Source organism: Hypomesus transpacificus, unplaced genomic scaffold (assembly GCF_021917145.1).
Source record: "Hypomesus transpacificus isolate Combined female unplaced genomic scaffold, fHypTra1 scaffold_498, whole genome shotgun sequence".
Classification (NCBI taxonomy): domain Eukaryota; kingdom Metazoa; phylum Chordata; class Actinopteri; order Osmeriformes; family Osmeridae; genus Hypomesus; species Hypomesus transpacificus.
This window is the reverse complement of record NW_025814013.1, coordinates 30,556-45,255: the sequence shown is the minus strand read 5'-3', so window position 1 is coordinate 45,255 and position 14,700 is coordinate 30,556. Positions and strand designations below refer to the sequence as shown.

The following is a 14,700-nucleotide window of genomic DNA, read 5'->3' as shown; positions in this document are numbered from 1 at the left end:
TCTGATTTCTCCAGCAACGTTTCCTCTCTAATGCATTTTGTGCAATTTGATGGGGATTGTCTCGTGCCCTTTGTAACCTCATTCATAACGCCTCAAGCTCAAATCAGATTCCCTCAGAAGGCTGGTAATGGTGTTGGGTATTTAATGCTAAAGTTCGTGACTGCCCTATACAAAATTCAGTGCAGGTTCACCTAATCATTGAAAGCCGTGTATTCCTTTTCTCAAGCGACTTGCAAACAAATGCTCAATGATGAATACTGAAGGCAAACATGCCATACATCTACACTCATATTTGTTGATGGTCAATGTATAGAAGTTATGGATTGCTTTATTGAGCTGTAGATGTTTTCACAACACTTAGCAATAGTGATAAGATTGATGTTTTTGTCTCACGCAACATTGATTCTGTATGTTCAATGTTTCAGCAAAACATCTTGATATCCATCAGCATCATCTATAATGGTCAATTACAATCCCCAAGAGAGTGAACAAACGTTTTCACGGAGCCGCCATAAGCCGTGTAAAATCAACAGTGGCTCAACCCAACCCAAAATCCTATTAAAGAATTTTCTTTCTGCCTCTGGAAAATGGTATCCATTAAATGGCAGTGATGTCATTAACAGGCCCTGGATTCTTGGATGCAGACTTCATGTCAAACATTAGCTGCTTCATGAGGCTTGTCAAGAACCCAAGCAATCCCATGCAGACTGACATTCACATGATGTCTATGTAAGACCCGACTACAGCCGGACCATTAGTTCTTAGCATGAACACTTTCTCCATCACTCTCATATCTCGTTTCACCCTGTCAGCAAAGTGCTGCTTGACTGGGTCTTTGGGAAGCCCTTCACCAAAACAGCTGATGCAGACAGAAGCCAAATGAGAAACGTCGTCTTCCCTGGGTCCGGGCATGGTTCTGCCCCGCCCCTCGTCCTTGTGAGGCTGAGTGTACGAGTCTGAGCACGCTCTTTTGTTCCTCTGGACGGAGCAACGGCGCTGGCAGGTGCTCTCCCATCGAGTATGTGTCTCCGCTAAGCCCATAACAGGACATTTCATTACACTGCAGGTACATCAATCTGTCAGCTCGTTCTCGGTGGAGTCAAAACAATGCTTGTCGACAGGAGCCCGAGTTTACGAGACTCTGCTGTGAGATTTCCCTGTGAGTCTGTGCTGAGTCTGTACCCTGTGCCTCTTCTATGAGCCGCGAGAGAGAGTCTCTGGTTTGACTCCCTCTGAATCTCGTCCATGAGTCTCTCTCATGAGTCTTTACTGGCACTTTGCCGTGAGTATGTACCGCGAGTCTTTACAATGAGTCCCATGAATATCTCGAGCGAGTCTCTGGTGGTGGGAGTCTCTCCCATGAGTCTCGACCAGGAGTATTCTCCACACGTCCATGCTGATTCTAGCCCCTGATGTGGGCCGTCATTCAGCAGCCAGCAGCCTCAGATCCCCATCTCCTCCACACCGCCAACACAGAAGTGGCCCATGCATCATATCCGGGAATTTGGGGTGACAGGCCAATCTGCTGTCGCTGGAGCCAGGCTCGTGAACCCACGGGGAGGAGAGGTGTGCTCCGGCACCTGTCCGGACTCCATATCCCAGAGGTCTTTGAAAACCACTTTCTTTGACCAAGGTCGACTTAGTGTCCTGAATCAGCTTTTGTTTACAATAATGGGTCGTGCTAAATTATATTACAGAGCTTCTCACGGAGCAAAAACCACTATCTTCAAGGATTCAGTTTACCTAATATCATTAAAAAAAGCCATGGGTGGTGAAACGTGAAGTGGAAGTCAACACATGGCGTTACTGCTGCCATGTCGATGGCTGTGAAGTTAGCAATTCCAAGCAAAAAAAGTGCTTCTTTTGCTTCCTACTGTTTCCCAGTGAGTGGTTTCCACTGGGATACAAATAGCTGGCCTGCACTGTGCTCATGTGTTAACATTGACCCACTTTCAAAGGCAGAGGAAGTCACAGAGAGAGTGCCTAAAGTCAGGATCTCTGCCTTGCAACTGGTTCTTAATTAAGCACTGTAGCTGGCTCTCCTTCAGATAACTTGGGTTTCCGGGTGAAAAGATTCATTATTTTTTAAAGATTGTAATTCACACGATGCATTTATATTTAAACATGGACTTGTTTCTATAGTCATTCACACACCAAAGGGACTGCTCACTAGCTTGGAGCGTTCCAAAACTGAACTAGACATCTCAGAGTGACATTGACCCCTGCTGTCCACAACATTCATTACAGCTGAAAATACCAAGATTGCCACTTTGCCAGATTGCCACAGATCCAATCTTAAACCTCCACTCCTTACCTGTCTGTTGTGTGCAGGGCCGGACTAGCCATCGGGGATACCGGGAGAACCCCCGGTGGGCCGATGGAGTTGGGATGGTCCAAAACACCGGCCCACTTCCATTACCAACCGGCCCTCTGACATCGCCAGCATCTCATATTATTTCACATGTCACAGCTTGAATACGTAAAAACAGTTCTTAGACCTTTGTAGTCTGAATTCACTGACTGATATTTATACTGCTCCTTGCGATCTGTATTTACACTCATGGTGCCGATTTTTCCAAAATGTTCTGCCCTGTCTTCTGAAATGTGTTCTTATGGACTTTACGTTAAACGGAAGTTAAGAAATTCAACATATATGATGTAATTTCTTTGTAATCATCCAAAATAATGCTAAGTGTATATGGGTATTTTTCCAAGTAGGCCAATGACTGGTCGATACGTGCGATCGATGCATTGAGTGGACAACGTGTTTTGAGTGGGCCGCGCACCGTTTACTGAGTGGGCCGGTCTGACAGTAAAACTCCCGGGCCACTTTTTCCCCCCAGTCCGTCCCTGCTTGTTTGCCTGCCTGCCTGCCTGCCTGCCTGCCTGCCTGCCTGCCTGCCTGTCTCTGTCTGTCTGTCTGTCTGTCTGTCTGTCTGTCTCTCTCTCTCTCTCTCTCTCTCTCCCTCCCTATTTCATCCATTATTTATCTTCCTCTACCCCCCCCCCCCCTCCCCCAAATTTGCTTTAGGCACCGAGCAGGAAGGAGGAAGCAGGAGGTGTTGGGCTCCAGCCTGTGATTAATCAGGGCCCTAACATCACCTGTGTGTCTATTTCTGAGCATCCAGTATTCTCTCCAGCAACGGAAGTGCCGACTCAGGCCTCTTCAGGAGAACGTCAGCATAATCTCTAATGTCTCTTTAGGAGCCAGGGAAACCTTCAGTGTTCCTTGTAAATATGCAAGGTTCACCAGGGACAGATATGATCAAGCCACAAGGCAGTCAGTGTCTCTGGGACTCAATCCAACGGGAACATTTACTTAAGAAGGTTGAAATGGCGATTTTATTTGTAGAATGATAAGTTGCAGTCAGAGCAAACTAGGGTTGGTGGGGCGTTTGTTTGGAAATGTCCTTGCTTACCTTGTAGCTGACTGGGATGTTGTCAATTTAACCCAATCTGAACTATTTGGGTATAAATGAGAACAGAAAATCTAACTAAGGCAACGTATTAGCGACATGATACATAAAACAATTCAAATACATCCTGATGCATATTTATTTTTTGATCATAAATAACAGTCTGATACAAATACGAGTCCAGTGAACAAGACTTTAAGTCAAAGATACATCACAGGAAAATATGCTAAAAAAACAAATATATTGTAATGTGGTTCTGGTTGAATGACAACGATGTCAACTGAACATGAAGTAGATAATGCATACATACGGTAGCTGAGAGCAAAGTCCAGGTTAGTTTTCCAACACAGTTGTCTTGTAATGAGGTAAGGTCATGGTCATTTCATGTAGAACTTTAACAACACACAACTAATGATTCTACTAAGTTTATTATAATACAAAACTGTCTGGATTCATTTTGATATAGACCTATAAGCATGGAAAACAATCACTGGTTTCAAACATGTCACAAATGGAGTATCAATCTGGTAGCTATAAATGCGTGAAACTGCATCAACACCACTCTGTTTCTGTGAAGGAAAAGCATTGTCACAATTTAGAAAGCTACTTTCAGTTATCTAAGTACACAAGCAATTATAATGATTTGGATTAAAATATGTGTTGAGAAATGATCGGATGTCATCGCATTTTGGGTCATCTTGATGGTTTGTCATGAACCAGAGGACTAAACCACGCATCGATTGCTTTTGTGTTCAAATGCCTTTCTATAGTCATTGGATTTGTAAGCTTGGCACATGTTTGCCTGATTCATCCACAGAGAAACAGACCAGGAGAAGACCTACCTATCCTTCCTCTGTTGTCCATCAAGGGGGAAGTTCACCTTCTCTTGTTCTGCATCTAACAATCTGACACCAAGTTCCCTTTAATCTCCTGTATGGACATCCTGGATTATTCCCAAGTGGACGGATCAGTAACATGTATGCCACTTGTTAAAAGTACTGTCAATATCTCATCTGTTATTGTTGTGTTTACCTGCAGGTAACATGACTTTTCACTAGTACTTTACAGTATGAAGGTTAGAAAAAAATCCATCAATCCATGTATCCTCCCATCCCTCAAATCTGCGCATGGAGGGAACTCCCCGCAGTGTTCCAGAGGAGGTGTCCTGTAGAATCTGACAGTCACATGGTCACATGGTGGGGCCCGCACTGCACTGGCCACGTCATCGGACCCACAGAAGGGGGAACAAGCCGGCTCTTACTGTAATTCACCTGAGTTTCGGTGTGCTGACATGGGGAGGGGAGGCAAGCCACCAGGGTAGGAGACAGACTCGCTGTGTTGTGCTGAAATGAATGACTGCATGGGGACTGCTGTTTTTATTGCGTTGTTGCTCGGCAATGAGACTGCCAAGGGAACCTAGGAGAGATTCATTTCACAGGCGCAGAGTGGTGTCTGCGCGTGATGGTGGGGGGGCGGGGGGGGGTGGCGGGGGGCTCTCCTTACGTGTCGCCGATCTGTTTTCGCTTGGCTTTGCGCGCGTACAGGAAGTACATGACGTGTCCGCTGGTGATGAACAAGACGGAGATGATGACCAGGACGCCGAAGTGCTGCGGCTGCGGAGCCGAGATCACCATGATGAAGTGGAGGAGGTCCATGAGGTAGTTCATGGAGCTCTGCACCCCATTCACCACCCCCCTCTCCGACACGCAGATGTTCTCCTGCAGGAGCTGGGTCACGGTCAGATCGAAGGACCACAGACCTGGAACACACACAGGGAACACGGCACACGTGAAACCAAAAAGTCATCGGAACACACAGAAACCCCAGTGCTGCCGTGGAACACACAGGGTGAAAAGCGGCTTCAATCTCCAAACCCCCCCCCCTTTCCTCCTCTCTCCTCATGTTATGCTGTAACTTTTCTAGTTGGCGCCGAAAATGGCTGCCCAGGTAGGCTCTCCTGCCAAAGTAAATTCCTTGTCTGTGCAAACTTTCATGGCAAATAAACACCCATTCTGATTCCGATTCTCACCGATGCGAGCCGTGATGACGCCCAGGAAGAGCAGGACGATGGAGACGTAGGAGTCCGGCGCCGTTCCCGAGGGCATGTTCTCGAACAGCACCGTGTTGTTGGTCCAGTGGATGGACGAGCGATCGGGCAGCAGTGGCATGTTGCTGCTCCTCCGCAGGGGGTAGGCCCGCTCGGCGCCAGGCCGCGACATGCCCCCGGCCTCCGACGACGCGTTGGAGTCGGCGAGGGGCACGAACAGGCTGAGGTCCGCGGGGCTCCCGGGCGCGAACACGGAGAAAACGCACAGCAGCAGGCAGCCCAGGTGGAGGCAGCTGGAGATGATGCCCGTGTTGACCAGGCCGTACGCCTTCCTCAGCTTGGTGAACATCACCGTCCCCATGAGGCCCGTGATGGCCGAAACCCCCATCAGAACGCTGAGCAGTGAGCCGCTGATGCCCTGGGTGTAGGCGTAGCCCGTGGTGATGCAGTCGAAGCCCAGCACGGTGGTGTAGAGGAAGGCCAGGCCCATGCCGGCCAGAAAGACGGGCTGGCGGTAGTAGGCCCTCCAGCCGTCCTTGCAGGTGCTGAGGAGGCAGCGGATCCTCCGGACGCAGAGAGGCGGGTCGGGGATCTTTCTCGCGCTGCAGTCGTCCTGGCTCGTCACCACCGGGGCTTCTCTCTCTTTGGCGTCCCCTGAGGAGGGAAGAGTCGCCATGATCGGGAGGAGGAGAAAGGCAAATGATTCACTCCCGTCGTTGTTCTCGCGCTTCATACTGTCTGTGCTTATCGTCCCATATTTTACAATACTATGTAAGTCTGTGGTGCGTTTTTCGCTTCAAAATCCTAAAAAAGACATGTCGTTTCACACATGGATGTGGGTTTTGGGTCAGTGCCTACCTTGTGACCTCCTTCCCCTGTTCCTATGCTGGCACGCTTCGTGCTCATCCTCCACGGGCGGTTTGACGGACAGCTCAGGGACGATGCGGTAGACCCGCGACAGGAAGATGAACTCCACTATGAGGGACACCAGGTTCCAGCCCAGGATGAAGCCGCAGCCAACCACGTTCGAGGCCAGGGTCATGACCTGTCCCACTGCCAGGGGTGCCAGGATGTTGGTCACCTGATCGATGCGACGCATGGTCGCGTTCATCCCTTCATCAGAATCAGAGAAGGCCGGAGTTTGATTTTGTTGTGGTGGTAACCACATGCAGTTCATCCTCGATCAAAACACTTTATTCAAAACTTTTTATCTAACAACCACAACACAATTTGCAAAACAACACAGAAACCAGACGGAAGCTTTGCAGTTACATTTCTTTTTTTCAGAGAAAAAATCTGAAACAGGAAAACGCCAAACACCACAGAAAACAGACAAAGGGTTGACAGTTACAGATTGTGTGGGACTCAGTCTCACCGGCAAGATGACCGCGGTTATAGCCAGTGATAACCACTATCCAGTCCCTCTGAATGGCGATGGTCAGCGCCGTGCTCGCGAGGTTAGCCACATCTGCCAGGACGATCACCACCGTATAACAAACCACCTTGTGTAAGTTTTGTGATGCAACATGTTACTATACGTGACAGCACAGAGCGCTAGGAGGCTTAGCAGCAGCAACAGACAAAGCATGGGACCCAACGCAGGGGAAACAATAGCGATCGATAGTGATCAACGTGTAGTGAGATTGCTACGGTTGCTAACGGTGAAAGGTACTCACAGTCAACCATCCATCCCAAATCTGCTCAATCCATTGTTTATATGAGAACACCAACATGAGCACAATGCTACACACCGTCACTGAAATGTTCTGAATGAACAGTGATGCGTGAGCCACTAAAAACAGAAGGGGGAGAAAGGACAGTTCAAGCTTCCAGCTGCCTGGATTCAGAAAGGTAGATGGAAGTCGACAATGTCAAATCCCTCGTAGGGCGATAAACTTGGTCGATCTCTACCTTTGTTTCTGGGGTTGCGGTCAACCCAGTCTCCAATCAGAGCCCCCAGGAGAAGCACTGACCCGGCCACCACCAGGCCGAAAATGGCGGTCAACAGCAGGTTCCGACCGTATAGCTCGATCAGGAACACAGAGATGGCAAAGTGCCACATGCGGTCACCCTGTCAAACAGACAAATCTATCTTAGCAGAACCACATTAGAAGGTTACACTTTATTTTCAGAGTCCACTGTAGATCATCTGTAGATGCTCAAACCATCAATAAATGATTAACAGAATGCCCCAAAAAACTGCTCTGCTGATATTCAACAACTGGTTTCGGGTTAGAGTCATTTATGTATCGATCATCTTCAAATTGACTGTGCCAATAAAGGGCTTCTGAACCAAGCTGACTTTCTAACCAAAGATAAACTTGGGTGAATTCCCTACTTTAGCTTTTAGAAAAGACTTACAGTGTCACTGCAGTCTGTCATCTACAGTGGTGTTCGGTAGAAAGGCTTCTTACCCACATAGACAGTGCTCCGCTTACATATATCAGGAACTTAGGACCCCTGAGGTAGATGAGGGCTGTAGCTGTAAAACGAGGCAGACACAGAGACTGCCTTGAAAACACTGCACATCTTCCATCGAGCACTGGGCAAGACTTCTTCTGAGGAATAAGTATTGTGTTCAGTTCCTAACGTCTACAGAAATTCCAAAGCACTTCTGCTGTCTGATCTGGGTGTGGAGTGTTCAGCGGATCCCAGCTCACCTGGTTTAGTCCTTGCCTTCCTGTCCCTGGCCTCCCCACTGTCGTCAGACTCAAACTCTACCACCACCCCTCCACACTGGGGAGCATCTGCTCGCAGGGACATGGCCTGTGGAAGGTCAAAGGTCACTGGCAAGGTCAGGTTGCTTGGCAACCACCAGTTTTTTGGGGTCTTACCTTCCGAACAACAACAGGAAGTAAGGCGCTACATTTGAAATGTGGACAGTTCTCGTCGTAGTGGTTCACTTTTGCCAACAGATTTCTTCCATTGGACAGCATCGTTTTTTCCTCACAGACAAATACGTAACTGTATAGATGGATGCAGATAAATAGATATTGTCTCTCGTTCTGTATCTTCACCTTGTGGCCTCTGGTATTTACCGGGGAACTATTGACCTGCAACAGGCTCTGTCCTCATTTACACAACAGGAGGCCATTCTGGAAAATAACATCACCAAACAGAGGGCTTTGTTGCTTAAAGAGTTTACATTGTCTCAAAAGCAGACTTTTTGATTAACTTGAGATAAGTAAAACTGACTTCTTTACCATGATAAAGGGAGCTTCCGAGTTGTTATATTAAGGGTATAGTTGGTTTTCAAATAGTTCATTCTAGTATTCTAAAGTGCATCTTCTTAAATGCACCTCCATATAGCCCCAATTATTTTACAGTAATGGGAGGTCTAGAGGTGGTCTTTCAACAACCTGCACCTTCAGCACCACAAAGGCTCGGGCCATTTTGAATGAACATTTCAAGACTAAACACCGTTTTGCAAAACACGACATGCTTTCATCAATAAATGTATTTTACTGTGGAACATTTACAGCCAAAAGTGTTTATCAACATTTCTTACAAATAAACTAACGAGGCCTACATTTAAAATGGCATCACACTTCTCACTAGGCCTGGCTATCTGCACACACGCTCCTCACAATCTCAAAGGATAAAACAAGAAACTTTCACACAACTGTCGGGCCCACATTTCAAACAAACATCACTTTAAATCCAAAGAAGAATTGTTTGTCTGTAAAAGATAATACTTCTCGGATTGTCAAGAAGCCTCAGTCTAAAATCAAGCATCAAAAGGATTCCTATCACAGCTGCTCAAGCCAGGCCAAACAACTCACTTCACCTTTGTTCTGATGTTACAGGGATTCCTCACTGATGATCCTTGACGATGTGTCTTTTGCCATGAATCCTACATTGGGATGCTAGTCTTTCCTGAGAGCTGGAGTTCAAGCTGTAGGACTCTGAAAGGCTTGATAACATCAGTGTGTGTAAAAGTGCACCATTGTATGAAAGTGCCAGAAAAGCAGAACGGGCCGAGGGGCAACAAAGGGAGCCAGCATATTCCAGAGCACGTGACAAAGAGAGGACAATATCACCGTCTACCCACCCTACAGAAAAGGACAACTGTGTTACTCGTATGACTCAAACACACACATGCGCAGAAACATACATTTGCATGCTTCAATCTCTCTCTTATCTTTCTCTCTCACACTCTCTCTCTCTGTCTCTCTCTGTCTAGCTCGATCTCTTTTCTTACTGTGCGCATAGTGGGAAGCATTTGATTCCATTGATGTAGATTTCCTTTTTTTTAAACAACAGAAAAGCAGACAACACGATGTCATGATCATGATATCATGACAGATATGTCATATTTGTGTGATGATTTGAAATGGTCCCAAACACAGTTTAAGCTTTATTTTATACAAATGTTTTAGTAGAGTAGTTATGTCATGTACAGTGTGCTTGATCAGTTAATGCTGAATGACATCTAAAGTTTATTAGGGAAAGGGAAAACAGATTGCCCTGAGCTTGTTTTAATCTAAGGCAACAGTTGTGAAAAGCAATAGCTATATCATTATTTGTACAAATATTGACACCACATGCACATCTAAAATGAGACATCTGTTTTTGTAACAGTCTCTGAAAGTCTGATGTGGAACAATCTGTTCTACTAGACATTCTGTACAAATCATTCTGCACTGATTATGTTGACAATGATTCAGCATCTGTCACAAATCAGTGATTCATATCACCAGTGATTTATATGCCAAGTGCTTCATTTTGCCAGTGGTTCAGATGACCAGTGGTTGACATTGCCAGTGGTTCATGCAAAAACAGACGTTAGATTTGAAAATTAACGTTTTGAGACTGTCACTTTAAAAGACTGTGATTATAAAATGCCAATCAAACAATGTTATAACAAATCCATGCTGTTAATCTGCTGGTTGAGATTTCTGTAAAAACATAAGTTTTGTTCTCCCAAGGAATACTTCAATCAACCTTTCTCAGATCGGATTTGCTGTAGCAAACATGGACCCTGGGCCTACAGTGTAATCAGTGTAGAACATGCATACAGAACGACCCCTTTCAAACATGAGACCTTTATGTGTCTTCATATCTACAGTAAATGCCACATTAGCTTGGCACCATCAACCTATAAATCCGAGAAGTATCGTTCATCCTTGTATGGGTTCTGGCCCCGTCTGTCCGCCATGCGTTTCCTCAGCAGCCCTCCGAGTCTGTAGAGGGCGACGAGGGGGATGGAGATGCAGGGGAGGGAGGACAGCAGGACGCAGAGAGCAAACACCCAGCCTGGATAGACCTGCACATCAGCCAGGGGAAAGTCCACCTGCAGAGAACAAAGGCCCGGGAGAGAAGCAAAGAAACGGTCAAACGGGGACATTCTGCTTCTTTCAAGTTCTGCGTAGCCACAGTGTCGATCTCCCTTCATACACAACCAGGGTCTTTGGACTAAAGGGGCTGTCTTACGTAGTGGGGGTTCCAGGCAGCGTAGGTGGGCTGTGTTCCAGCCTGGATCACCACGTAGGCTAGGAAGACCAACAGCAGCATGAGGGGGCTGATCACCCTCCAGGTGGCTTGCCAGTACATGTTCGGCCTGCGCCCGGTCATCCACTCGATGTCATCGCTGAACCTGCGCACAGGAAAACGCTTTCCAAGTTTAGGCCCGTCTACTGCACCGGACTGCACTATCTATACTGGAAGACTTTGCTGGTGTAGGTAGGAGAGTGCGGCAACCTTTTAATCCCGTAGATGTAGACCACGGAAACAATCTCAAAGAAAGCGATGATGAGGAGAGGCAGGGATCCCACGTAACTGTTGAAGATCTCCAGCCAGTAGTTCCCCGAGCCCATGGTGAAGATCAGAGCCGCAGTGAAGGAGGTGAGGCATATACACCCTTAGAAACCGGGGAAGGGCAAACATATTTGACATCGCAGGCTTTGAGTCTTGATTCCTTTACCCTGATAACATTGTTGAAATGTCACCCGTCATAATGACACAACACGAACGGAAGTGCTGTTTTTTTGCGTTGTCTTTTGGCATGTCTTTTTGTTTTCTTACCCGTGAAGATTTCTTTAGGCATCCACTTGGGCAGCATCTGCATGTCCAGAAGAGGTGTTAGGACCCCTTCCAGGTTGCCAAACATGGAGGATAAGCCCAGGCTGAAGAGCATGATGAAGAAGAGCACAGCCCACACCTGAGAGCCGGGCATCTTAATCACAGCCTCTGTAAACACGATGAAAGCCAGTCCTGTTCCAGAGACACTCTGGGTCAAGGGGAGAAAAACCAGGAAGTTGTCACGGTGACGTCACACGGCAGGGTCAGGCAGGGAGTATGGTCATGGGTGGGATTGTGAACATTCCAGAAGGGTTGATATACCTGGTCAAGGAAGGTTTGAAGGCTGCATGTTTGCAATTTGAGGCTTGCAACTTCAGAAGGGTCAGTTCCATTCAGGTGTGTCAGCCAGTCATGATAGTTTTCAAGAGTTATATTCTGGTCTCCAATACTAAATGTATTTGTCAGGGCCATTATATTTCTTAAATAGAACAGAAAAAAATCGTATTGTTTCACATTTCAATGTGATCCTCGTGGATTTATATCGCTCTTCCAAAATTTAAGAGATACATACTCATTCCGACAATTGTCAAAGTTTTCGTTTGCCTTGAATCCAAGAATAGCGAAAATAGGAATTGCAGCATAAATGGATGTAGCACTGTTCACACAACCCACTATGAGAGCATCTCGTTCACAATTATTCCTAGAGACAAAGAAGACAAATGAGTTTGTGCTCTCACATATATCATGCTTTCTATTCATATTCATTATTGTGGTGTGTCATATATTTGTATAAGATACAAAGTCTAATGAATGAATGATCCTGTACTTTGTCCTCTTACTTCTGAGGATTGTAACTGGAAAATGCAATAAGTCCTCCAAAGGCCAATGACAAGGAGAAGAATATTTGAGTGGCTGCATCCAACCACACCTGGGGTTTCTTCAGTGTATCCCACTGCAGTGAGAACACACACACGTGAGCTGCACAGTGTTTCAATCTTACTGAGTGCTCGGACCAATGTGACCCATGGGTATTTGGGTGTAGAGTGTGTCTTACGTTAGGAGTGAAGAGGTACACCAAGCCATCAGTGGCCCCAGGAAGAGTCATGGCTCTTATCAGGAAGATTGTCAGCACGAGGTATGGGAATGTGGCGGTCACATACACGGCCTGATAGAATAAAAAAAAGATATATATATATATATATACAATACAAATAGACAGAACACTCTTTTTTGGGGAAGCACTTGGACATATTTTCTAGATGTCTCAGTCACTTCAGGAAGTCCTGTGGTGTGGATTGCACAGTACAACATCTCCTGTTCACTTTTGAAACCGTCATCTCAGCCCGCAGAAGTCCATTTTCTCTCTGATTTGTGAGACGGGTGAAACGGCCACGCACCTTTCCAATAGTTTCAATCCCTCGTATGAAGCAAACGTACACGATACACCAAGCTGTCGCCAGGCAAAGGACCAGCCACCACTGCAAGGACCCACTGGTCTCAATGTTGGGGGTTATGTTGAGTTTTGCGATACCAGAAGTAGTTTACTGCAGTGCTCTTCTCGCATTCAGTCACATAACCTGCATCAATGCAATTCATGAAAGGAATTTCAAGAATAAACTCAAAAGATAACATTGATGGAAATATGTGAGCGAGGTGTTTACCAGTGAGGTTGTGATTCAGTGGACAATCTCTCCAGGGAAGGGGGTCTTGAAATGAATGGAAGAAGTACCACAGAACCCAGGCCAGGATGGTGTTGTAGAACAATCCCACCAGGAAAGACACGATCATGGATGCCACACCTGTGCACCCAGAAAACTGGTTTGTATTTACACATCTGGCTTGCAGCATTATCACGATGAATTCATTTGTAAGTCAGCAAGTCAGGGTTCAAAGGGTAAACTGCATTTGGTGTGTGTGTGCAAATACAGAGCAGGATGACGTTGTTCCAGGGTCCACTTACCTACCCCTCCTAGAAATGGTGAGATGGAGTTCCATATGCCGATGCTTCCCATACGGAGACGCTGTCCTATTGCTAGCTCCATGTGCAGCAAAGGGAGGCCCTCAAACACCAGGGCAATGAGGTAAGGGATCAGGAAAGCCCCTTTGAAGAAATAGGAAATACAATACTCATATTTTTGTTACATTGCAGCTACATTATTGGTATTTTTTTAAAGGACATTAACTTTTCTTCATTGTTTGAGCAAGAACATTTAATCGTTTACTCAGTTTTGTCAACCTCTTCTCTCAGAAAGACTTTGCAGAGGTTAGGAGAGCAAGCCAACAAAGACCAGTACACTGTTATCGGCTCCGAGGCGTTCCAAGTTCAGACCACTTCTCAAACATACACACTGACAGATATATCTAACAGCTATCTTAGAATTATAACATTGTGTTATAAGCTCTCATCCAAAATACTACAGTAATCTGGCTACAACATTGATTGCTTAAAAAGTTTCAGTGACGTGATCTTGAACCATATTTTTGGTATTTCAAAAGTGTATGTAGAGGGGAAATACCTGAACACACAGATAATAATTAAGTGTTATAAAGCCTTACTGAAGCAGTACCAATATACATCAATTAAATAGCCATAAACACATTGGCTGAATCTCCTGCTTTAATAAACTGCCATAGCACAGTTTGAATTACTCTACTACATGAGAATATTTGAAACACTTTTTTAATTTCACTGTACTTGACACTACAGGCTAAGAGGGCAAGAGTGGCTAAAAGTTTCTTACCCCCTCCATAGATCTGACACAAGTAAGGAAACCTCCAGACGTTACCCAGGCCCACTGCAAAACCTATACAGGTCAGCAGATACTGGGCTTTGTTGTCCCACTTCGGACGCTCGGTGTCGGTCTTAATTCCCTCCGTCGCGGCTGCAGGCCCATCGCTTCCCTCCATCATCTGCACCTCGCTTTCTTGCCTGGTTTTTGAGATGATTGCGCAAGGCTTTAGGATTTCGTTTTCTGCACTTCTGCCAATAAGGGAGGGGCCTTGTTGCCCTACCTGTGCGAGGTACTCAGTGAGAAACCTTTGTGGAGGGCCTCATTTTCAGCACAGAAGTATGGAGAACAATCAGTCACGTTGTGTTGTTTAATCAAGAACACCTGTGTGTGACTTTTAGATACTGTTGTATCGTTTCTTGATAAGGGTGGCAGGAATTTACAGTAGTAGGACTGACTTTACAAAGGGAAATATTGTCATAATTCT

The 14,700-nt window shown here is 46.0% G+C and overlaps 2 protein-coding genes across 2 annotated transcripts; both read right to left on the bottom strand.

Moving 5' to 3' along the window:
- Positions 1 to 4,915: 4,915 nt before the first annotated feature.
- Positions 4,916 to 8,226, bottom strand: si:ch211-254p10.2 (solute carrier family 40 member 1). Its single transcript, XM_047017207.1, has 8 exons — positions 8,124 to 8,226; positions 7,878 to 7,945; positions 7,375 to 7,534; positions 7,140 to 7,255; positions 6,839 to 6,965; positions 6,322 to 6,576; positions 5,446 to 6,117; positions 4,916 to 5,175 (listed from the first exon to the last, which is right to left on the bottom strand). The coding sequence occupies exons 1-8, from the start codon at positions 8,224 to 8,226 to the stop codon at positions 4,916 to 4,918; spliced, it is 1,761 nt and encodes a 586-aa protein (XP_046873163.1).
- A 1,688-nt stretch (positions 8,227 to 9,914) lies between these two features.
- LOC124465433 (sodium-dependent neutral amino acid transporter B(0)AT3-like) lies at positions 9,915 to 14,440 on the bottom strand. The gene is given in 13 exon segments (XM_047017206.1): positions 9,915 to 10,756; positions 10,897 to 11,059; positions 11,164 to 11,323; positions 11,488 to 11,692; positions 11,806 to 11,962; positions 12,056 to 12,184; positions 12,324 to 12,436; positions 12,539 to 12,649; positions 12,882 to 13,002; positions 13,004 to 13,061; positions 13,146 to 13,283; positions 13,445 to 13,585; positions 14,226 to 14,440. Coding segments are annotated over 13 exon segments (1,860 nt in total). The 5' UTR covers positions 14,395 to 14,440; the 3' UTR covers positions 9,915 to 10,561.
- Positions 14,441 to 14,700: the final 260 nt, after the last annotated feature.

Bases quoted from the DNA above. Each gene is read 5' to 3' on its own strand.
- si:ch211-254p10.2 (XM_047017207.1), bottom strand. From the start codon at position 8,226: ATGTCCCTGCGAGCAGATGCTCCCCAGTGTGGAGGGGTGGTGGTAGAG. The intron at 7,946-8,123 runs GTGAGCTGGGAT...CTCGTTTTACAG, and splicing joins GAAGGCAAGGACTAAACCAG to CTACAGCCCTCATCTACCTC. The intron at 6,577-6,838 runs GTGAGACTGAGT...ATTCTGATGAAG, and splicing joins TAACCGCGGTCATCTTGCCG to GGATGAACGCGACCATGCGT.